Here is a 25,305-nt window from a genome sequence, read left to right on the forward strand (position 1 = left end):
CTGAAGGTTGATCACAGCATCCATTGCATTTGTAGTGTATTGAAATATGAAATCATCAGGAAGCATAAGACCCCGCTGATTCTAATTCGGCATACTTCCATGCAACCGAAGATCCGCAACCATTGCATCACCGCCTTCAGCTAATTCAGCCCGTATCAAATGTGTTTTCCTTCCTCAGCCATTCATTCAAACAAGAACCAACTATCTTGCATTCAATTAGCCGGATATATTAACCGTGTTCGAATCTGAACTTGTGCGTAGGTGATTGCCGAGAATGATGCAAGGAGTAACATTCCTGATATTGATGCGAAGAAGTTCGTTTCCATTCCATTTTCCTTTACTTATCTTGATTTGGATTGCTATAGTGGAATAAGATAGTTCCCCTTCACGTATTTTTGTTGTCTATAATGTTTTAATTTCCGTGTGTCGTTCTCAATATGTTGTAGCGATATTCTAGCTCATCACTAATAAGCGAGATATACAAATGTTGTGAAGGGGAATATCATTCCTTTGAGTTGGTCCATGTGTACTTGAAAATTGTTTGGACACAAGAAACTCCAGGCCCGCAGTCTTGCACATCTTAAAAATTGTTTGGACACAAGAACTCCAGGTCCACAAGAACTCTAGGTCCACAAGAACTCTAGGTCCACAGTCTTGCACGTATTATTGTTATTTTCTATGGATTCTTGTGAACATTCCTAGCATTTTATCATCCAAATATACAATATTTTTGAATCCCAAGCGTACTAATTTAACTTTTATAGAGATTTTTTTTTTACCGCCACTTAATTATTATTATAATATTAGGTCAAATTTTATGAATGACGAATGCACATACCGCAAAAAATGTGCAAAAAGAAAAACTTGATCCAGGGTTATGCCAAAGACCTCAGACTTTCCCGGAAGACTTTGAACATGCTTGCAAAGGTAACAGTGCCGAACAAAGTTGCATCCTCTTCTACAACCCACACGTAACTCACGCGATGCGAAAGCGCCTGAACCATCACCGCCACCAAGGAGCTCCACGGATAGCACACAATCGCCTCCGACCTCCTTACTAACCGTGCCGAATAACCTCCCCCGGATCTCCTTCCCCACCCAAACTCTTCATCCGAAGACGTTGAACAGAAAGAAGAAGAATATGACATTGACTCTTCTTCCATTAGCTCCAAAAACGCCCCGTACTTCTTCTCCTCCAATCTCTCTTTCACCAACTGCACCAGCTCATCTGGCGGGCCACCGCAGTCAATGTACGCCATCAGGTCACCCGCGGAAAGCGTGGCAATGGCAGCGGCCACGGACTCGTGGCAGGTGTTGAGGGTGTACGGGGAGATCTCTCCGATCACCCTGCCGTCCACGTCAAGAATGGCAACGGAAGTTTGCTGGACGAGGGATTGAGAAATGAGGGGCAATACAGCAGAGGCAGGGTCGTCGTAATGGACGGCTAGGAAGTTTTCGCTGTCGATGACTTGGAGGGAGTTGATGGGGGTGTTTGAGGTGGGGCTGAAGACTCCTATGTAGTTGAGGAGGTAGCGGATGATGTCTTCTTGTGTGAGCCAGCAGTATTCACGGTGGTTGTGGAGGGTGTTGAAGGAGCGGTTGGGGAGGAGCTTTTTTCTTGCCGCTGTGGTCCGGCGGCTTTGAATCGGAATCACTAGGTTTTGTGCACCTTCTAGAATTCGATCAATGGCATCCACCAAGCTGAAAATTACAAAAACAATCCAAATTAAACCAAATATAAAACATAAAATCCTAAAAGAACAATTTTCAAAGCCTTTTTCTTGCATTAAAAAAAAAAAAATCAAAAAATCAAAAGCCTTACGAATTAACACAAAGCAATAAAAATAGCACAGGATCAAGAAACAAACCTATCGTGTGGTTCCAAGTGCCTAACAAGGCCAGACCCTTTTGGAATCAAAACCTCCAGCGGTGCCTCGAGCGCCGTAGCCGGAGACGTCAAGTTCTCTTCTTTCCCCAAGAAGCATATAACGTCCACCATGCAAACCTTTCCTACGCATCGGCAGTCCTCCGCGGAGTCAGAGCTGCAGATGATATCGACGTTGCTCTTTTCCGAGTGGTCACAGCTCCAGACGCTGAGGCTGCCCTCGCCGAACCGCTTTAGGGCCGACAATGCCTCTCCGACCGTGGCGGAGATCGACACGGACTTTAGCGGAGGCTTCCCGAGGCAAAGATCGGACACTTCTTGCAAAAGCAGACGCGGTGCCATGCACGAACAAAGTCGAAAACTGAAGATCAAAAACCGAAATCCAATCAACCGATCAAACGTGAGAAGATTGAGAGCTTGAGGTTCAGAAATTGTTAAGGAAAATGAGCATTAAATTTGAGAATTAAAAGAGATTTAATTGTTTGTGAATTTGGGAGGTTGGAACTTGGAAGGCTATTTAAAGGCGGCTGTTACGTAGTAGACACGGATTTGGACTCTCGCTTAGAATATGCCAACTCATCTCCGTACTCTTATTTGTCACGGATTCTTCTGTTTTGTTGCGATCAGCCACTGGAGTCCGGATCCTCACCGGATCCTTGTGAGGATCTCAGGAATTCATAAATCGTGTTCATTCATCGTATATCATGTGGCCATAAATCATTTTAAATATTTTTATTTAAAAATAAATATAAACAGTACTTGACAAAAACTGACCGTACGATGTACGATGAATAAACACGATTAACGGATTCTTAACAAAAAGATCTGGACGGGATCCTGTTGGCAGCCACTGAATTACAGATCACAAAAAACTAACAAAAAAAAAAAAAAATAGAAGTGTCTAGAAAAGATATTATCTTAGAAATAATATTTGGCTTTTCTTGACTAAGTAAACGTGTGAAAACTGTTTGACAAATGTGGTATTATATAAACAAGGGATGTTTTATTCACATCTCATATTTTGTTGACTACACCACACATATTTAATAAACTCTAGTTTTACTTTTTGAATTAAAATTTATATTAATGCACCCCACATTTTTTTCAATACTACTCTCACACCCACACTCTCAATATACACCTAACATTCAAACTCTTTATCAACATCTATTTTTATGTCAATTGAGTGTTTAATTTTCTATCAATTAGGGAGTTTAAATTTCATATTTGAAGAAATTGGATCAAAAGCATCAAATGCAAACCAAGTTTTGCAAAAAATAGACTAAAGCCCTTGCAATCTTAGCAAGTGAATTCAAAAGATTGTTCTAGAGAATTTTGGAAGTGTCCATCATCATCAAGCCATCACATTGAAGACTATTAGTTCTATTTGCTTGAGTAAGGAGCAATAATGTGAGGATTATGACAAGTTGCCCTAAGTTGCATCATGAGGTTTTCAATATTTATTTTCTGTATATGCCCAACAGGCAATAGCATATTAAAAACAAACCCGTTCAACTCTCTCTATAAATTTTAGCCAATTGAATGAAATATTATAAACACAAATTGATATGTGATAAATGACATTGCATTAAATTGTGTCGTTGAATTCAATAGCGGGTGAGAGTGACTTCGAGAGCTTGAAGAAAATAATACACACTAAAAATGATTTGGAGGTGTATTCATAATCTTATGGGGCCTAAATAGTCTTTTTGTATTAGAGTATATAAGTAATATTTTATGTGGGGTGCATTCAATAATATGTGGGGTGTTAATAGAAAAACTCTAAAAACAAAGGAAAACTAATGTCAAAGGCTTGAAAACTTTGAGTTTTAATCAAAATGACAAAAAATTGTAAGTGAATAGTACCATAAGTGACTTTTTAGAGTAAAAATATCATTTTCGTTAAAAGTGAACAATATCGGGTAAACAATTAAATATCGTTTAATAATATTTTTTTCACATTTTTAGATTTTATCATCACGCTGGAGTGTAGTATTATTGATCGGAGTGTAGTATTATTGATCAGTGTGATACAATATCGGAGAATCTTAACATTGATAATGTCACTAAAGAACTAAGCAAGCAAACCATCACGAGGTGACTTAGTGGTTGGAGATGAATTCAAGGCTTGTATTCCATACATCATGTTCAAGGTTCGATTTCTCTCATCGTTGAATGATTAGGAAGAAGTTGAAATACCTATATGAGTCTTTTCAACCCTTAAAAATGTGAACTAAGGTGACAAAATCACCGACCAGTCCGCTTTTAAAGAAAAAAAAATATCAAAGCAAGCATGTTCTCTATTGATGTGGCAAGCCACTCCAAAGTTTATGGCTACAAATTCTACATACCTTAACCACATATATAGAATCTTTGCATGGTCCACGTTCTAATTATTTTTCAGCCAAATATCTTTAATGTGTAGGTGCAATTAATATGAAATATGACACCACGAGAGAGACATCAATAAGAAAATATATTTTGATCATACGTTATAATTTGACGAGAGTACAAATTAGACGTGAGAGTATTGATATTATTACAGTAATAGTTTAAATACTATGTGAAGCTCCTAAACTGTTACCAAAATTTAAGAATAAATGAAAAAAGATAAACAATTGTATAAATCTTTTATCAAGTCTTAAGTCAATACGACTACGCGGTTATTCTGCGCCAAAGAAAATCACATAAAACCCTTCAAATTCATGGTCAATTCAAGGCCGGCATTCATGCACGTTAGCACCAAAATATGTAATTCACAAGTTGACAAAAAAAAAAAAAAATATTTGCAAATAAAACATTTTATTAATCAAAATATCCCCCTTCCCATTCCTTGACTATTTATTTTCAATAAATGTAACTCGTTAGAAGTGTTTTTAAAATGGCTGAAAATATTTTTAGGGAAAATACTTTCGAAATCAATTCTTAATTAATGACAAGTGAATATGCTAAGCACTTTATTGCTTCATGCAAAAAACATATAACTGGTGTGGATAACGTTGGGATACCAAATTTTTAAACCAAATTTGCAAACTAAATGATGTGTCATCAATATAAAATAAGCACATCAATCGACACTTAATTAATAATCCAATTATCAACAACCATATCATTTGTTTTACACAAGTTGGTTTAAAATTTTAGTTTCTTAGCATTACCCTAATTGATGCTTCGTGTAGTACTTTAGTGCTTTTGGAACCTAAAAACGTATTTTTTAAAAGCATTTTTAGTCATTTTAAAAACAGTTCTAAAACTTGAATTTCAAAAACAAAGTTCCAAATAAGATCATAACTACATTAACTAAGAAGAATGTATCACATTGTGGCTACGAGTTTAAATTTTTACTTTTACGGTTTAAATTAATTTACAATAAAATATCACTTGTATTAAAAAAACCATTTGTAAACATGAACCTTCCAATATCCAAATCGTTTTTCCCTCAACAGCCGAAATAGAAACAACCCCAGAAAAAGAGGGTGAATTTTCGAAGGATCTTTCCAAATTCGCGGCAAGATTTTTTATGTTTTGTTTGTTATCAACATGGGGACATGAATTTCCATGGTTCACACATCGCACACGTGGTCGTGAATATACCTTGATGATTGAGACACATCCAAAACCATAAAATATCGATATAATAGCAGATTATTGGCTTGAAAGTTTGATCTAATCCTCTTAAACGATAAGATTAAGCTTGTTTAAAAATACCTTTAAAATAGTTAAAAGCGTTTTTTATGAAAATATTTTTAGAAAAATGGTAAGTGAAATATGAAAAAAAGTTTATTATTTTATGCAAGAAGCACATAATTCGTGTTTTTTTTTGCATGAAGCACTTTAAGTGTTTTCAGTCATTTTAAAAACAGTTTTAAACATGTACGTATTAACATCACGCACACTTACTACATTTTTAGCGCTCACTAGTATTTTTACGCACTTTTTATTTTTGTTTGCTAATGAATAAATCTCATCAGGCACAAAGCTCTAGAATAAACTCGCACAACACGTTATTTTGTTAAATCATACTTCTTTTGGTCATGTTCATGTCTTTTTATCACTCTCTTGTTGTCACTTAATTCAACTTGGTCCAAAATTAGAGGTTAAATCATCAAAATGATTGTCGGCCTCACATCAAATTACCTGGGACGACGGTCCAAAATCAGACCATGATTTTCGGAGGCCATTTTCAATCTTTTAATTTAGTCCCAGCCAATCCTGATAATGTTCATGTGTTGGTGCGTCAGCGCTCACGTATGTGGTTTGTACAGCATCCTCTGAACTTGGTTAAGGGGAATAGATCCCTCCAAATCGTTTTCATCCAGATTATGGAGATCTTTCAATCTTGGACAGATCATATTCTAATTAAGGGTTGCATTACCTTAGTTTGGTTTGGTTCATTTTTGGAATGGATAACTCATTTTATGTTTGTAATTTGGCAATTAAAATGAGAGGTGTTAGATTAACGGAGAGTCGGAATCTGAGTTTTTATTAAAAGATGCGTACTAATTATTTTTGTTGTTTACCAAGTGACCAAAGTGGAAACTAGTTTATTACTAAAATGACATTATTTTATATGCTAGTCAGAGCAATTCCACTCGTTAAGTAGTAATTACTCTAATAGAAATTGTTTTTGTGCAACTGCACTCGTTGAACGAGGGCAATAGTAATTTTTTTTGCTCAAGAAATTAAATTTATAACAAAAAATCTCGAACGCAACTAAGTCCAGTGCAATCAAAGAAGAGAGCATAACAAGCATTCATCGAATGGGCTTTTTTGTTAATGCGGCAACTGGTGGGAGTTCACTGTATGATTTAGGCCCGTTTAATATAGCGGGATTATCTGAACAACCGCTGTTTTTTACATGGGGCCTGGATTTAAAATCATCGAGTCGGAGCCGTCCAATCAGGCCCAATAGCGATCGCGTCCAATGGTAACTCACATCGCCAGATCGGAAGAGCCTGCAAATCGCGAGCTTCTGGTTTCAGCGAATTTCCAAAATTAGGGTTCTTCTCGTTTGAAATTCGGACTGCTACGATGTCAGATTACGAAGGCGTCAGCAAGGTTCTTTTCTAATTTCCGTTCTGTTAATTTGTTAAGCCAATTTCTGAAACTATGCTTGCTCGTTTCATATGTCAATTTGTTCATTATCGATATCTTAATTTGTCGAATCGGATTAGATTTGGGTAAATAGTTGTAATTTATGGTTTTCCAGAGTATGGTGTTATTGTTTCTGTTTGTTAAACACTTAGGGCATGAAATTAGGCAGTAATTTGGTATATTTGAGTATGAACCCCTTTTCCCTAGAGGAAGCGATGAATTTGATATGAATTACTTGATTTGAATGCGAAGTATTTGTAAAGAGTGATGCATACATAGTTTCGGATCGCCATTTTCTGTTGTGTATGTTTGTGTGACGATTATCGAATGGCTGAGTGATGTTTTAATTGCCTCAGTACAATTCTCGTGGATCAGAACGTGAGAGCTCGTGGAGAGATCGAGAGCGAGACCGAGGTCAAGATAGAGAAAAAGATGGTGACCGTTATACACGAGAGTATAAGGATAGAAGTGGAAGATTTGACAGAGGGAGGAACTCGTACGATGGCTATCGCCGTGGTAGAAACCAATATTTCGACAGGTTAAACATGTGCTTCTTAATGAAATAAACTTATCCAAGTTGTTCGCATTATCTCAATTGCATTGTGGAGTTAGCAAGTGAAATTGTTCTTCGACTTTAGGTTTGCTTATATTGTATGTTTATCTTGTAGGCATCGTGATTATGATCAAGATAGAGAAAGGAGGAATAGACATAGATCACCATCACATTCTCGTTCTCACTCAAGGGACAGATCTCCTTCTCATTCCCGTTCGAAGAGGTTCGGGAAACTTTTACATAAACATTCACTTTCATATTGTTATCTTGATCATGACACATCTGATTGTCTTTTTAGTTGATGAGAAATATATCTTTCTTGCTCCTTTAGGTTATGCATTTAGTGTTGAGTAATGTTGTTTAAACATTATTTCCTATTTCAAAAGTTTTAGCTGGTTAAAACATAAATGGATGCTGTTAGTATTTTGTCATGAAAGCCGCTTTGCTCCATTGTAATCTTGCTGAGATCTTGGTCTACAGCAAGCGTACAAGTGGTTTTGACATGGCACCACCTGCTGGGTCAGTGCTGCCTAATGCTTCCGTTTCAGGTTTGGATCTAACTACTCGATCACCAAATTCTTGTCAAAGTATATGTAGCACTTTCCATTCGAGAATAGCTTCCTGACCTCCTGTTATTTATATGAGCATGCTAGAAGTTATCTTTCTTATTGTTTTACTCTGGAAACTGAGAGCCATTGTTGTGTTGTTTGGTTGTTGCTGTGTTGTTGTTTGTATGTGTTTGCTTTTATGGTTTGGGTAAGAAGGCGATGTTGAGTTGGCATGACTACATCAATTGATGTTCAAGGGAGAACCAATGGAACGCTTAGCTGGACATTCTTCTCCTTCGACTGATACAGTTGACATTTGGTAGACTTAGAGATATTTCCCTACCATCCGCAATGATGGAATTTGTTTCTTCATTATTTCATGGTATATCTTAGGTATGAAATATTAGCTTTTTCAATGTAAAAGATACTTCTGGGCTTTCAGATGGATTTCATTACTAGTGTAGTTGTGACATATTTTTTCCATAAAGCTATACTACTTATCCTTCTGTTATCACTTCAATAATAATAATGCAGGACAACTGTCAGGTATTCCCCAAATGATGCCTGGAGTGGTACAAAATTCATTACCTTTTGGGGCGTTGCATGTACGTTTCACCATTATAAGCTTCTATGGGATCTTGAGTTCGATTTTTCTTTTGTGTTCTTTGTGAATAACTTCATATGCTTTTGCTTGTTACAGATGGCTCTTCCATTGATGCCAGCTCAAGCCATGACTCAGCAGGTAAATTTATTATATTTATGTTCATATATATAAATTTGCACAATTTATTTTTCTCATAAATACATGAACGGCATCTTTTTCATTGGCCGATGAGCGGTGTGTATATATTTCTCTCTTGCAGGCTACAAGGCATGCATGTCGGGTATACGTTGGTCGGCTTCCTCCCTTGGCTAATGAGCAGGTTATAGTTCTGGATTTTGTTTTGGATTCTTTCCCAAGTAATAGCAAGTGTTTTGACTCTATATTGGAGTGGAGATGAACGGGGAATCTAGGCTATAGTTTGATGCCATTTGTGTCATCACTCTAGAATCCAGGGATTTACTTTGTATATAAGGTAGCTTATAAGGTAGCTTTCTGTAGGTTGTTACAGGGCCAACTGCAATGGGTTACAAATAAGCCAAAATTTTGATTAAATGTTTTTCAATTTTTGAAATTCTTGTTTGCCTCTTTCTTGTTCAAAGTATTTTTCTTGTGTTCTTTAAAAGACTTTGATGGAATGTTATATTTTTGTCAGACAATTGCCACATTCTTTGGCCAAGTCATGGCTGCCATTGGAGGAAATTCTGTTGGTTCAAGTATGTGTAATCCACCTTAACTAGGTTCAACATGCGCCTTAATGTATTACATGATTCAGGATCCCATGGGTTTTATCTGAGAGCAATGTGTTTTCCAGTATCTGAACTTGCAGGTCATGCGGTTGTAAATGTCTATATTAATCTTGAGAAGAAGTTTGCATTTGTGGAGATGAGAACGGTTGAAGAAGCAAGTAATGCAATGGCATTAGACGGGATTATATTTGAGGCATGTCAATTACAAGTTATCATTATAGTTTTGTTTTTTGTTTGATCTGTTTATAATCGTCATAGGGGAAGGTGTCAATGGTAAAGTACCGTAAAAAGAAGAATGTGAGGGTAAAATAAGAAGCATAACTAGTGTAGAACTGAAATGTTATCATGTCTATTGGATTAAAGCTTTTCTAATTTCAGTTTTATCAAATTCGTTAAGTTGGTTAACTCTCTTGGGTAAGGAACCCTATCAATTTTATAGAGAATTATCATAAATATGCCAAAAAAAAGATAACATATTGAGATTTGTATTTGTTGGTTATGATGGGGATTAGGTCTGAATCTTTGGATAATGTTTTAATCATTCTTTCTGTGTGCTCTGTGGGGTATGGAGGAAATATTTATTTGTTGACATGCTCCTTTTGATTATCAGGGGGTTGCTGTGAGGGTAAGAAGGCCTAGCTGCAACACTTGGTCCTAGCCAACCAAGTCCTTACCTTAACTTGGCTGCCGTTGGTCTCACACAAAGGTAGGTCGATTTCGGTTTTTCAATTTGAAGACTACTTTAGTTTCATACTCACTATAATTACTTTTGAAGTTTTTGGATTTGAGTTGTAAAAGTCTTCTGTTGTACTAATTTTGCATTTGTTTGGCAGTGCCGTTGGTGGAGCCGAGGGACCTGACCGTATCTTTGCGGGTCGGTTACCGTACTATCACTGAAGCTCAGATTAGAGAATTGCTTCAATCCTTTGGGTATGGGCATAAATTGCCAGCAATCTTGACATTCCTCATTTATGATAAAACCGTAGTTGCATATTCTAACTTCATATTGATCACTGCAGACCTCTCCGTGGTTTTGACCTCGTGAAGGATAAAGATACAGGAAACTCTAAAGGATATGGATTCTGTGTTTATCAGGTACATACTCAAAAGCCTGGCTTTGATTTTGATTGTTACTTTTTCAATTGTTTGTTTCTTCTCAGTGATTGATTTTAGGCCGTCTCCTTTCTCTTTTATACCTATATACTGTTTTATGATTCTTGGAGGTCACTCCTAAAAATCTGGTCGACTGATGTTCTAGAACTTGAGGATCCAACTGTGACAGACATTGCCTGCGGTGCTCTCAACGGCTTAAAAATGGGTGATAAAACTTTAACTGTCCGGCATGCTACTGCCAGGTTGTTATTCTTTCAAACTGAAGGGCAAGCCTGATTTTTTTATTATTCAAGCCAAGTTAGATAATTTGGAACCTTTTTGCAACGATTTTACAGCAACGGGCAGTCTAAAACAGAGCAAGAAAACATCTTGGTACAGGCACAACAGCATATAGCCATGCAGGTAAGGAATACACATCATTGGTTCGTTGTATATGTTTTTCGAATGCACTGTTGACTTATGTCTTTCGTTGTAGAAAATGGCCGTGCAGGTTGTTGACTTGAATCTTCTAGGAGCTGGAATGGCAACTATGGCGAGTGGTGAGACACCCACTAAAGTCCTATGCTTGACTGAGGTAGTTGACATTTATTCAATACTATGGTCAATCGTATTCAAGCTAAAAATTAACAAAACGAGGTTAAGAAGATTAACAACTTCAGGTCGTGAAGATCGAAAATCACACTCGGTTTTATCCTAATCTCACACAATTCACAAGCTTTGCTACACATAAAATAGCCGTACCTACACGTGGATTGAAGACCAGCCCATATGAAAAATTTAGGATCCATCTTAGTACTATGATCTAACGGTATTCTTCTTTACTTGTAAATGTGAGGTTATAAGTTTGATTCTGGCCAAAGACGAATTTAAACCATATTATTGTGAACTTATTGTGAGGCTAAAGTTACCCACTCCACTTTAGTGGAGATGATATTGTTTTGTTTTTTTTTTTTTTGTTTTTTTTTTTAAAGAAAAAGAAAAAAACGGACCCATCTGGGATTGGCTACCATAGCATCTCTGTAAAACTTGACTTGTACATTTTTGTATTCTGGCATCTTTTGTCTTGAGCTGTGTCTGGGCTCACTCTCTAGTCCTGAAAAAACAAAATCCAAATGCAAATGTGTTTTGTGTTTTGAATTCGTAAAATTGAAAGGAAGAAGACGATAGAAATATATAAGTGTTACGAAATTCAAACTTTAAATATGAAAATTAAAATTTCACGATACTGAGAGTAATATAGTAAAAAATATATAGTATTATTATTAAGAATACATTCGTTGTCAATCATGACGTGGAAATTACCATTTCATACTTATTCTCTCGCAAACTTCCATCTCTTGGAACAGATGTTTTTTAATTTCTTTTATTTTTCAATTTAAATGTATGATATTTCTGTTCTTTCTTTTTTCAAGTGACTACAATTAAATAAAACAGAAGCCTGTGGTCCTTTTGCCAGAAAATATTGTTGTTTGTTTGAGGCTTGTCGGTACTAATTGATAAATTTTTAGTTGTGACAGGAACACGGATGGTACACCACGTGTTTTTATGCAAGTGGTGAAATTTTTTATTTTTTAAGTTATTAACTTTTTAACACACATATCTCACAATTTATATGGAAACACGTGGTGTACCGCATCATGTGAAGGTCACACTGAAAAATCTCTCGTGCTAATTGGTACCTCTATATAAAGAGGGCATGCATGTTCATTGTTGCAAGCAACCTACCATACCATTTATGCAAGCCATGAACACTCATCTGCTTCTTTCACCCCCTACCACAGTTATTGACCGTCGACCTAATGATTTGTTCCCAAAGAAGCTGTCCTCCCAAAGTAGCTGTGTAAATCGGAAGGGAAGGCGGAGCTGCTCTGTAGGCCACAGAGGAGCAAATGGTGCTCACAATATTAACCCTACCTGCAGTATCAAGCCGGAGGCCGACGAGGACAGGAGAAATAAAATGGACAGGAGAAATGTGTTAATTGGTCTTGGAGGAGCAGGTCTTGGTCTTGGTCTTGACACCAATCCATTGGCCTCTGGTGCACCAATTCCCCCTCCGGACTTTAGCACGTGCGGCAAGACTACGGACGAAGTAACAGGACTTGATTGTTGTCCGCCAACAAGTGAAGTCAAAACTCCCACTCCCTTCAAGCCAGTAGCGCCCCCAAAAAGCTCAGTCCGCACTCGGCTAGCAGCTCAGAATGCTGTCAAGGATCCTGACTACATAAAGAAGTACAGAAGAGCCACTGAGCTCATGAAGGGCCTTGACGTTGACGACCCGCGTAATTTCTGGAACCAAGCTAATGTTCATTGCAGCTATTGCGATGGTGCGTTTAATCAAAACTTAGCCGGGTACAAATGTCTGGAGATACAAGTTCATAATTCGTGGCTCTTCTTTCCCTTCCACCGCTGGTTCCTCTTCTTCTACGAGAGAATCCTCGGTAGCCTTATTGACGACCCGACTTTCGCTCTGCCATTTTGGAATTGGGACAGTCCTGATGGCATGTACTTGCCTGAATTGTTTGAGCTCGAAAACGGCGCCTCCCCTCTGTACGACCACTACCGCAACACCAAGCACCGGCAGAAGGATTTCTTGCTGGACCTCAACTACAGTGGTACAGACGTCCACCAAGACGCAAAAACGCTAATAGATAATAACCTCAAAACCATGAACCGGCAGATGAATACCAAGGACCAGTGCCTATTCTTTGGGCAACCTTATAGGGCTGGCGACTGTCCAAACCCCGGTGGAGGAAACATTGAGCTTATACCCCACAATACGGTCCACAACTGGACCGGTGACCCCAAGTGGCTTGCGGAGGACATGGGAAAGTTCTACTCTTCCGCTCGAGATCCAATCTTTTTTGCACACCACTCCAACGTGGACCGCATGTGGCACCTGTGGCTCGAGAAAATAGGAGGCAAGAATTTGGAACAAGATGACTGGCTTAACGCCGAGTTTTATTTCTATAACGAGAAGAAGGAACTGGTGAGTGTTACCGTCCAGGACTCGATCGACATTGGAATACTCGGCTATGCTTACGAAAATGTTGACATTCCGTGGCTCCAGACCAAGCCAACTGCACGTAAACCAGCGAATAAGGCGAAACCTGATGGTTTAGGACTCCAAGATCAGTCCTCTGCAGCTAAAGGTGGATTCTCTTTGGACTCCAAGATCAGCATTGCGGTGCCGAGACCAAAGCAGGGCGTGGAGAAGGCGGAACGAGAGGAGATATTGATCTTGCGAGACATTAAATTTCCGAGCGACCAGGGTTTGAAGTTCGATGTATACGTGAATGATGATGCCGACACGCCAAGTCAGCCCAGCCAGAGTGAGTTTGCGGGGAGCTTTGTGCATGTCCCGCACAAGCACGGCATGACTTTTAAGACCAGCCTGTATTTGGGAATCAAGACGTTGTTGAAGGACGTGGGAGCCGATAAGGCCGCTAGTGTGGTGGTCACTTTGGTGCCAAGGTACCGGAATGGGCCTGTCACCATTGGGGGCATCAGCATCGAGCAATCTTCTTGTGACTGATTTCCGTAATGATTCTTAACGACAGAATCCTGGGAGTTAACTGTTAAAACCCACGCTATAGTATACACGTATGAATAAACATGATCTGTCGTCTCGGTCAATGCATGCATGCATGCATCCCTGTTTACCTCTGTATCCCGCTGCTATTCCATCTCCCATCTCTGCTGGCTTTAATAAATTCTCTAAACTTTTTATTACTCTGCTTTTATCTTGGTTAGTGATTTTTTCGAGTTTTCTTCTCCGTCAATTTCAAATCCCGAGTCTCTACATGTACCATCTCTTCGCCCTACCAGATACCTTTATAATTCCTCTTCTTTCGAGACTTTGTTCGATATCAAACATATCAAACCCACAATCAGATTGCAGAAAGGAAAATAATTGTAAGTTTGATTGATGGGAAATTTGGATTAGAGGTTATGAATCGTATGATGCTGGCTAAGAAAGTTAATATTAATAATTTTGTTTTCTCATTGTATTTGGTTTAGAAAACAACAGGTAGGTGGCTAGGAAGGGGAGCCTGCCATGGAAGACAGGAAGAGTGGCAACGATAAGATGCAAAGTAGTCTAATACAATATTCTCACGTGGCCTTATTACATTTGTCAGATTAGTCTAGCGGTCCAGATTGTTTTAAATGCGTGTTATTATATCGCATCCAAATGAGAGGTTTTTTTGTGCATAATTTGTCACCTGATGTTATTATTCAAAATATTAATTGTGTATGTTATAGACTTAGGGTAGATAATAAATAATAAATACAATGTTTTTTTTTTAAATTTTTTTTAACAAACAGTATTATCTACAGGAGGGGGTAGACTTAGCCTTACAATGGGCCAACAATAATGTAATTCAAATTCGCCTTTAACGAGAATCGAACATGTAACGATCCGTCCCCAATTTTAACGGGTTTATGAATCCCAAAGATGTTTTTTTTATTAAATCACTATTTTATATTATTTTTATTTTATTTTAAATGTTTAATCAGATATTTTAAATATAATATTAATATTTATGGTCCGTGGGGCCCACACCTCATCCAAAGTCTCCACGCTCACTGCTCCACGTGTCCCCTTCCTAAGCTCTATGGAATCTCTCCCGAGCTCTCTCTGGAGCTCATCTCTCTCGACTCACTCCCTCTCTCTCGAAGACTCTCGAACTCTCTATTCGTGCCTCCTTCAACTCTCTTAGCTATCTCTTCACTCTGTCTGTCCTGCATCTCCCTCTCACACTTTTTTTTTTCTCTTAGTTTTCTCCCGTATCTCTCTCTCTAACTCTCTCCTCCCCCTACATCACCGACGTCCAGGACCACCACCACTCATCATCTACTCCGGCGAGCACTGCCACCACAACCCAACCTTCCACCTTGTCCTATCTCTATCCATGAACCCATAACTAAGGACAAAAATGTGGAAAATCCTCCTATCGAATAGCTCCGACATCGAACGGGATGTTTGACGAATTCACAATGTTACCCCAACTTGGGTAAGGATCGAGAATGCTCAAAACCCCTTTTTTAATGACTTTTTGGTGCGAGTTATGAGTTCCTTGTGTGTTTTGACAATGAAATGGTACAGAGATAACTTGGAGAAGTTATTTCTCAAATTCCCGCGAAGCCCAAGATGTTTGGAAGCTATTTTCAATTGACTCCGGCCACATCGGGGGACCATAATGGTATATTCTTGTTCCTGGCATTCTTAATATCATTTTTGCCTTTTTGACTCGTAGAAAATGGTTAAGTTTTGAAGCTAATTAGAGCTCGGGAATTTTTCGACCAAAATCCGGCCTTTTCATTAATTGGGTCCGGCAACTCGCGAGCTCAATCGGGTTATCCCGACCCACAACCCAAAACAGAACCGAACCCAACATCTGGCCCAACCCAGCCCAACCCAGCACCCAGTCCAACCTAGCAAACCCAGCCCAAACCAGATGCAATCCAACCTGGCCTAACCCAGATGCAATCTGACCCGAAACCTAGTGACCCGACCCAATGGAATATTCTTCGAAATATTCTTTGGAATATTCTGAGTTGATCGGCTCGGCGTCTCGGTTGACTTTTTAGGGTCAATTGTTGACTTCTTGTGATATTTACCTAGACCCCTCTTAGGGTAATTTGACGCCTGATTCTAAATCCGTGCTCCGTTATCCCAAAATCGATCGTTATAGAAGGGTTTTACTAATTGGTCCATCACTTATGCTTAGGTACGATTACTATTGGAGACTCCGATTTTCCTAACTCACGGTTGCAACCTCGCAAGTATCTGTGAGCAGACCCCTTCTTAAATTGCATGATTTTTATTAAATCCTAGGCTTGCATTCACAAAAAGCATGATTTCATGATTTTATGTTTTATGCATTATTTATGCTTTATCGAATGTACGTTTTATGAAACGTCTAGAATTATTGGATTTTCGTTTATGAAATACTATGAATTTTTGAATATGATTTATTATGGATTTATGGGATGAGGCTTGAGCTTTTGAGCTCCAGTGATTTGATATGAGTTTTTGAGATACGTTTTCTACGCTTATCTAGTGGGTAATCATACAACACATACACGGAATCTGTGTATGTATACATCTATGGCCATATGACACAGCTGAGGATATTTATGACATACTCCTAGCTTCACTGGCGAAACCAGTGTCCAACAGCTTCACTAGCCACGGCTAGTACGGGTTATGTAGATATATTTCTACTCTAGCATAACCCAGAGTCGGACAGCTTGACCTTCGGGTTATAGGGCTTACCATATGTCTTCACTGGCGTAACCTAGTGTCGTACAGCTTCACCTTCAGGTGATGGATATGCCTTCGGGCGATTATGATATCCCTAATTGAGTATATCGCTGAGTTGTTTTACAAGATTCTTTATATTTGCCTTTGGGCGTTTTGATAAGACTTTGAAGAGATGGTTTTATTGCTATGAAGAATTCTTTTGGGCATGTTAGAGTTTTCAGAAAAACCTACTATGTAGTATTATATGAGTTTTCAAAACAGGAGGTTAGTATGTTCAGAAAGAAAATGATTTTCTTATTATTATTATTATAAACTATGGTCCACTCACCTTTCGTTTTTGCGCCTCCTCTAGGATTTAGAATCGAGGTGTACGATCCCGGCGTCAGGGCACTTCCACATAGGTATCTTCAAGTCTTCTTAGTGTAGTACCCATTCCTTGGTTCGTACCTTCTTATAATAATTCTTCCACGTTATTCTTGATTAATTGTATACTCTGAACATGTTTCCACATTTGCGTATTTCTTTTTATTTACATATTTTATTTACTTTTGTTTACTGATACCACTTGCATGCATGTTAAAATGGCTTCGTCACCCTCGGATGTCGGCCAACACATGTCTATCTTGGTATCTGAGGACTGAGGATATCGAGGTTGGAGCGTGTCAGAACCTATATAATAAATACAATGTTATAAGTGTATCGACAACATCGTTTTTATTTCAATTGCAGTGTATTGGTAACATGACGTTATAGTGGTCACAAAAAATTATTCCCATCCCTGCGTATGAATTATGTTTGGTGGCTGTAATAATATGCTTTTGGACTGCTATTTCACATGACGACTGCACTTCATGTGCTTATTTTTGGGATTTAGCTTGCTCCTTCTATTGATATGGTTGTTGACGTTCAAAATTGGAAGGTTAATTCTTCATGGGTGTGGATGCTCGTCAATACTATATTGGGAGATCAATTTTTTGAAGCTTCTACCTGTCCATGGCCTTGCGGGTAACAGGGAGTGGAGGTAAGTTGACAAATGCCAAGCTCCTTGTACCAGTCTGCAACTTCGGAACTAGTGAATTGTAGCCTGTTATCTGTAAGTATGTCATGGAGAATACCAAAACGGCATATAATGTTTTGGCAGTTTTCTTTAAAAATAAAATAAAATAAAAAATAAAAAACTGATGGTTTATTAGGTTTGAAAGTCTGTTGAGGAGGAGAATTCTTGGCAGAATCCTTTTTGGCGACATCTGCGTTCGAGGGTTTGGAATTGTTAATGCAACTCTGAGAAAAGTTAACAGACTCAGCTTTCTCTTTTTCATCCCCACTTCCTCACTCACACAGGTAGCAATCAATTCATTGACATCTCATTTTTCACGCAGTGCATTATAAGAAAATAACTTTGAGTTGAGTGTAGCTATCGGGCAGTGAATTCATAATATCATGCACCGGAAAAGTTTCAGATATGGGCACCTCTAATGCTTTAAGCTTTCCAGCAATATCAATCATTTTGAGAGCATATCCACGGACACTTTGAACACCATCATATCTCATGGTTGTCAAGGAGTTCATCAAGTTACTAGTTTCAGTCTTCTCCGACTCCTTGTAATCTTCCTTGATTGACTTCAGAAACTCCTTAACATTTGTTGCATCAGGAAAACCTCGACGCACAACATCAGTCGTGGTCCTCTTGATGGTCATCAGAGAGATCCTTTTTTACTTTTGCCATTTCTCATACTTCGATCTCTGACTTGTACGTGGTACTTCCATCAGCAGGCAGGCACTGGTGGTTCATCAACTCTCAGCGCCAAGTCTATATCCATGACGCACAACACTATTTTCAGATCCTGCTTCATTTGTTGTAGTTGATCCAGTGAGAGGTCGGCCGTGTTGAGATTCATGGAGGTTCACAACTGAACACATAATATGTAAAGAATTAGTCTTTAGTCCCCAAAACCATATGTTATAGATTCAACATCTTTAGGTCGAAGAAGAGTGAACAATTTCTCTTGATCTTAATACGGTCATAACCATATATGTTTGAATTTTCTGTAACCATGTAGCACACCTTTGTGGTTAGAAAACATGGTTGAATTATTTTGCCACTTAAAATTCGAAACATGAATGATAAACCTTCTTTAGATGATTAGTATTCATGTTTTAAATTTTAGTGCAAGTACTGATGTTCAGATCGTTGTAAAATACATGCATGAACAAGAAAAGGTTTAGGTAATACATGTCCATAGATGACTTCCCTGATGATCTGAAATCAGTCCGTAATCTGCATACAATGGAAATTGTTCTTGATGCTTCCGACATTAGGTTAAAAGGTATGTAAAAGCTCTAATACCAAATGTTAGAGTATGTGATGCTGAAACCAAATCACGATACAACACTCACTGTATGCACTACTCAATCGATAGGGCTTGAGACTTCCTGTATTGCGCAAAGAATATGAGAGCAGGGACCCTGCTTTATACTGGAGATGGTGGTGTTCAGCGGGATACTTCCCATTATGTAATCCTTATCAAACTGATCCTTATTACTGTAAAACTACAGTATCCATATCACATTAGACAAACTATTCACATTAGGACTCCTCTAGCTACATTATATGTCTACGTACATTCCTTAATAGCTTACAAGTATAGCTAACCACCCTAACTCTCTTATCCCAAGACTTTAAGCACATGCAAAACAAGTGTGCAGCTCTAATAAGAATTACATACTCAAGTATGCCATTTAAAATAGAGTAATGCTAAGTTTCCACAAAAAAAAAAAAAAAAATAGAGTAATGCTAGAGAGTAGTGAGACCACAATTTTGTACCGTATAAATAAAATAAAAAAATATTAGGGAGGCTATTTTTTTGAACCACATTGGTCTACCATTTGAAGTGGCATCATTAGCATTCCTCTAATAAACCATTTGATGTGGCAACCCACTAGATGTATGAAGTGCCTTGGCATAAATGACCCACGTAATTTCTGGAGCCAAGCTAATGTTCACTGTGCCTATTGCTAGGCCTCATATCATCGTTTAGAATAATAGATCCGCGGGCCGATTGATTTAACATATAGATACGGAGATAAAAAGTTCCTCTATCAAAAAAAAGGTAAGGGGAGAGTTGAATATCAGAGGGCGAGACAATTAAGATTACAAAATAATAAGAATATTATTAAATAAATAAGAATGTCAAAATGGCTACAAAATTTCAAGAGACTATATCGTGACTAACTTACTCTCAATTGAATAGCAAGCATGCTATTCATAATAAACACCTAATCCTAATAGGTAAGAAACCAAAATCCTAATATTAACGGGCTAAACCTAAAAATCGAACATTAAAGTAAATACTAATATTTTCCAACATCCCCTGTCAAATTCATAGCAGTATACAACATGGGTTTGCAAACAAGCAGATGCAGACTGGCTTCGATAGGCAAATAGGCAGGCAGGCGAACTTGACTTAACTGGCGAACTAGCAAACTTAACTTGACTTGACTTGATTGGCAAACTAATTCTTGCTGGCAGGCTGATTTTGGCTAGCAAACTGATTCTGATTCTGATTGGCTAGTATTGAGAGTATGGAAGAACTCGTGACTCGTCACTGAATAGATAAGATTTCCATATCTCAATTGTAGCAATGAATAAACAAAAACAAAGTACTATCACTCGAGTGGTCACATATTTAAGCACTTGAGTGGTTACAGGACCATCCTAAACAAGCCGACAACTAGTGAGCCTCCTACTTTAAACCAAAAATGGCCTAACATCCCATTCCCATGTGGGCCTCAAAACCGCCAACCTTTTCTCTTCCTTTATCTTGTTTCTTCCTCTTTTTTTTCTTTTTATTTTTTGTTTTTTCCTCTTTTCTCCTTCTTCCTCTTTTTCCTTTCGGTTTGTTCTTTTTTTCTTGTTTTCTTTGAACAAGTGCAACCATGGACGGATCCATATAGGAACCCGGAGGTCCTAAGACTCTCCGGAAGTTTGAAAAAACACTTATGATCGACCTTCGGGACCTTCTAACAATTTAGACAGGTGCAACGGAGAGACTTGTTGCCTCCATGAATTTGCGTGTAGCAGTTCTTATAACGAAAAAGAAGAGGTTTCTAATTTTTGTTTTAATCCTCCAAATCGTCGCAACCTCCCAACTTTAAACTCAAGTTACCCCATCCGCTAGCACCATTTGCCGTTGCACCACCTCTAGTTGCCTAATTTTATTTCTTCCAAATTCATTTAAGTTTTTTTAATCCTAGACTCTAGTCTCAACTCCCAATTGTAATATATATGTTACATTAACAAATTTCATCTTTGTAGATTCATTATTTTTTTTTAACAGTGGGACAACTAGTGACAAGCCACGGTTATCCACCCCTTCTAGGGGTCTGGAAGACTCACAGAGGCATTTCAGCTTTCTCCTGGCCACAGTCAAGCAGACTCACTAGCTTGGAGCCTCGAACCTGAGACCTCCCTGTTTTTTGTATTTTGAGAGCCGAAATCCATATCCTTACCACTGGGGCACTTGATGTGGTTGATTAATTTTGATTATTCAATGAACCAAATTCAATAAAAAATAATGATTTGGAACCAAACTAGTCTAATTTAAAAATAAAAAAAATAAAAAATAAAAAATAAAAACTTTTATCTTGGGACCCCCCTGTGGATCTTGAAATTCTGGATCCGTCACTGAGTGCAACAATCCTCAAGACTGCATTGGAACTCTATTATTAAGTAAACGTGTGAAAACTATTTGACAAATGTAATATTATAAATAATTCTTCTTCAAAAAAAAATGTAATATTATAAATAATTAAATATTGTTTATTAATATTTTGGGTTAATCTCTATTTACTACCTTTAAGTTTCGTGGTTTTCAACATTTAGTACATGAAGTTTTTTTTGTCCCAGAGTCATACCTAAATTGTTAATTTTGGGACAATCTCATACATCTGTTAAGTTTTATGTTAGAACTTTTGTTAATTGATAATGTGGCGCCCACTTGGACAATTATTAGGCGCCACGTGTCAATATGGATCCACTTCAATATTAAAAAATTATAAAAAAAAAATTAAAAAAACACAAAAATAAAAAAAAATAAAACGTCCATACCCATCTTCTTCCACGCACCCTTTCCCTCCCTTCCCTCTTATGCAACCCCACTCATTCCCTCCATTCTTTCTTCTGCACCTGCAGCACCACCACCACCCTCCATTCTCTCCTCTGCAACCCATACCCACCCTTCCCGCACACCCAACCCAACAAAACCTAGTTGACCCAAATCCCTAATTTGGATAAATTCCCAAATCCCTAATGAGGACCTCCACCATCTCACTCTTGGCAAAGTAGTTCTTAACGATTTTCATCTTCATTAGACGGTCCTGAATCAGCAACTTCAGCCCAACACCCTAACTATACCCATCATCTTCATTTTTAGATTTTATCGTCACGCTGGAGTTTAGTAGTGTTGATCAGTGTGATACATTATCAGAGAATCCTAACATTGATAATGTCACTGAAGAACTAAGTAAACAAACCATCACGAGGCGATTCAGTTGTTGAAGATGAATTCAAGGCTTATATTCCATACATCATGTTTGAGGTTCGATTCCTTGCACTGTTGAATGGTTAAGGAGATGTTAAAATACCTATGTGAGTCTTTTTAATCCCTGAAAATGTGGACTAACGTGATAAAATTACTGCTTTTAAAGAAAAAAAAAAATATCTAAGCAATCATATGCTCTATTGATGTGGCAGGCCAATCCAAAGTTTATGGCTACAAATTCTACATGCCTTAACCACATATATAGAATCTTTGCATGATCCACGTTCTAAATATTTTTCAGCCGAATATCTTGGTGTAGGTGCAATTAATATGAAATATGACGTGATGAGAGAGACATCAATAAGAAAGGGTTCTTTTACTAACACTCCACATTTTATTGATTACACCCTATAGATTTAATACATCTCATATTTATTTTTTAGATTAAAATTTATCTTAATACACCTCACTTATGTTCCGATACTCTTCACACCTCACATCTTATACACCCCACAATCATCAACTAACCACACATCAAACTCTTCATCTTTTTCAAACATAAGAATAATTCACATTTTAAAGATATCCAAGTACTCTTTCAAAATTTCTTAAACAATCATTTTAGATTCTAAAAAAACCTTATGGACAAATGGCAGGAATTGTTCTTATAAGATCATATCTATTTGTGTAAATAGCTTTTCCCGTTTGTGTTTTCAGATTTTAAAAAGGAACACATTTATTTGTTTAAAAACTGCCAACCGCCATACATTATTTTATGAAAGATTATAACCCAATTCCAAATTCCTTTGAAAGGTTATATGTCTAATGGCACTGCTCCAGTTCCTACCAGCAAGAAACATTGAATTTCCTCATCATCAAACAACTACAATAATATTACATTTAGTTACATCCTAAAATTTTACTACATTCTCCACTTTTCTTCCTATTTCTTGGATTTCAATTAGAGCAGGGCTTTGCAAAATGTCAATTTTATATTCCATTGTTTAAATATTTCTTAAATGTGAAAACCAACGAATGAACGAGGAGCAAAACTTGATTTTATGTTCCGTTCATCAAAAGTAATTTCATCAACGTGGTTGTGTTTTTAGGGTTTTGTTCTACAATAGAGAGTAAGAGTGCTGTAAGGGCTTGAACAATCATTTCATATTAGAGTTATAAGTTGTTTAGTATTAAAGTTTTTATGTAAAGTGTATTTAACAACATGTGGGATGTTAATAAAAAAACCATAAAAAAATATACTTTGATCGTACGTTATAATTTGGCGAGAGTACAAATTAGACGTGAGTATTGATATTATTACAGTAATAGTTTAAATATATGTGAAGCTCCTAAACTGTTACCAAAATTTAAGAATAAATGAAGAAAAGATAAACAATTGTATAAATCTTTCATCAAGTCTTAAGTCAATACGAGTACGCGTTCATTATGCGCCAAAGAAAATCACACACAACCCTACAAATTCATGGTAAATTCAAGGCCGGCATTCATGTACGTTAGCACCAAAATATGTAATTTACAAGTTGATAACAAAAAAATTGCAAATAAAACATTTTCTTAATCAAAAATCCCCTTCCCCATTCCTTGACTATTTATTTTCGACAAATGTAATGTGTTTAGAAGTGTTCTTAAAATGATTAAATATGCTGAAAGAAACACCAGCTATGTACTTTTTAGAACCCAAAAACATATTTTTTAAAAACGTTTTCAATTATTTTAAAAACAATTTCAAATAAGCCCATAACTACACTAATTAAAGAGTGTTTAGATCTATTGGCTCTTTTCCAGTTTAGCGGTTTTGGTTGGGGCTTTTTCCTTATTGCATGTTGATTTGTTTTGCGCTACAACACCTTCGTCAAATTCAAGACGAAGTTAATTTTCTTCGGGCGACTACTTATGTGGTCACTGGCGAGGTGATGGCAGCGGTGATGTCGAGCTATGCGGGATGAGGATTAGGTTTTTTTTATTTTCTGCATTTTTTGTTGATTGGCCCTTTGATATTCCCACCTTATTCGGCTAATTTGATGTACTTGTACTGGGCCTTTCCCTTTCAATGAAATTGCTTGCTTTGTTTTCGACAAAAAATTTTTTAAAAAAGAATGTATCACGTTACAGTATGAGTTTAAATTTTTACTTTTACAATGTTAATTTACAATAAAATATCACGTGTATTTAAAAGGCTTTGTATACAGAACCTCCCAATATCTAAATCATTTTCCCTCAACCACCGAAAAAGAAACAACCCCAGAAAAAAGAGTGAATTTTCCAAGGATCTTTCCAAATACGCGGCAAGATTTTTTATGTTTTGTTTTTATCAACATGGGGACATGAATCACGTGGTCGTGAATATACACATGGCTCATAGAATGGTCCAGTTGATTTTAGATTTTTCATCTACTTTCATTGGGTTTGAGAATTCTCCGAATTTAATTTAAAAATTTTTATTAGATAATTGCGTGTAGATTTCCTAATAAAATTAATTCGTTATCGGTCCAACTCCAAGAAAAAACAAAAAAAATATCGATATAGTAGCAGATTATTGGGGAGGGTCCAACTTTGTCCAAAAAGTAGAGGTTAAATCATCAAAAGTATTGTCAGAGTCACATAAAGTTAGCTGACCATGACTTTCGGAGGCCATTTTTCAGGCTTTAATTTAATCACAGTCAATCCTGAAATGTTTCATGCGTGAGCGCTCACGTACGTGGTTTGTACGGTATCCTGAACCTAGTTAAGGGGAATAGATCTTAAGGGTGGACACTTGAAACCGAAAACTGAAACACAAATCAAATCAAACTACACTGAATGATTTGGTTTTGTAGTTTTGAAACGGTTGCAGTTTTGAAACCAAACCGCAAAGTAGGAAATTGTTTGGTTTCGATTTTGGTTTTTGAAAACCGCAGCGAAATCGAAACCGCACATCAAATTAAATGTCATCTTTT

At 37.4% G+C, this 25,305-nt stretch overlaps 2 protein-coding genes, 1 long non-coding RNA gene and 1 pseudogene across 3 annotated transcripts; 3 read left to right on the plus strand and 1 right to left on the minus strand.

Moving 5' to 3' along the window:
* Positions 1 to 789: 789 nt before the first annotated feature.
* Positions 790 to 2,304, minus strand: LOC137729369 (CBS domain-containing protein CBSX5-like). Its single transcript, XM_068468308.1, has 2 exons — positions 1,869 to 2,304; positions 790 to 1,701 (listed from the first exon to the last, which is right to left on the minus strand). The coding sequence occupies exons 1-2, from the start codon at positions 2,225 to 2,227 to the stop codon at positions 876 to 878; spliced, it is 1,185 nt and encodes a 394-aa protein (XP_068324409.1). The 5' UTR covers positions 2,228 to 2,304; the 3' UTR covers positions 790 to 875.
* A 4,506-nt stretch (positions 2,305 to 6,810) lies between these two features.
* On the plus strand, positions 6,811 to 11,491 carry LOC137728814 (splicing factor U2af large subunit B-like; annotated as a pseudogene).
* Positions 11,492 to 12,089: 598 nt separating this feature from the next.
* LOC137728813 (polyphenol oxidase, chloroplastic-like) lies at positions 12,090 to 14,269 on the plus strand. Its single transcript, XM_068467585.1, has one exon. The coding sequence runs from the start codon at positions 12,240 to 12,242 to the stop codon at positions 14,073 to 14,075; it is 1,836 nt and encodes a 611-aa protein (XP_068323686.1). The 5' UTR covers positions 12,090 to 12,239; the 3' UTR covers positions 14,076 to 14,269.
* Positions 14,270 to 17,538: 3,269 nt separating this feature from the next.
* On the plus strand, positions 17,539 to 19,033 carry LOC137727341 (uncharacterized). Its single transcript, XR_011067785.1, has 2 exons — positions 17,539 to 17,901; positions 18,002 to 19,033. It is a non-coding gene; the product is annotated as an uncharacterized lncRNA (long non-coding RNA).
* The last annotated feature ends 6,272 nt before the right edge of the window (positions 19,034 to 25,305 follow it).

The sequence above is a fragment of the Pyrus communis genome, chromosome 3 (genome assembly GCF_963583255.1).
Source record: "Pyrus communis chromosome 3, drPyrComm1.1, whole genome shotgun sequence".
Classification (NCBI taxonomy): Eukaryota; Viridiplantae; Streptophyta; class Magnoliopsida; order Rosales; family Rosaceae; genus Pyrus; species Pyrus communis.

Excerpts from the sequence above, each read along its gene's own strand:
- LOC137728813 (XM_068467585.1), top strand. The coding sequence starts at position 12,240 with ATGCATGTTCATTGTTGCAAGCAACCTACCATACCATTTATGCAAGCC.
- LOC137729369 (XM_068468308.1), bottom strand. The coding sequence starts at position 2,227 with ATGGCACCGCGTCTGCTTTTGCAAGAAGTGTCCGATCTTTGCCTCGGG. Across the intron at positions 1,702-1,868 it reads CACTTGGAACCACACGATAG|CTTGGTGGATGCCATTGATC; the intron begins GTTTGTTTCTTG and ends TGTAATTTTCAG.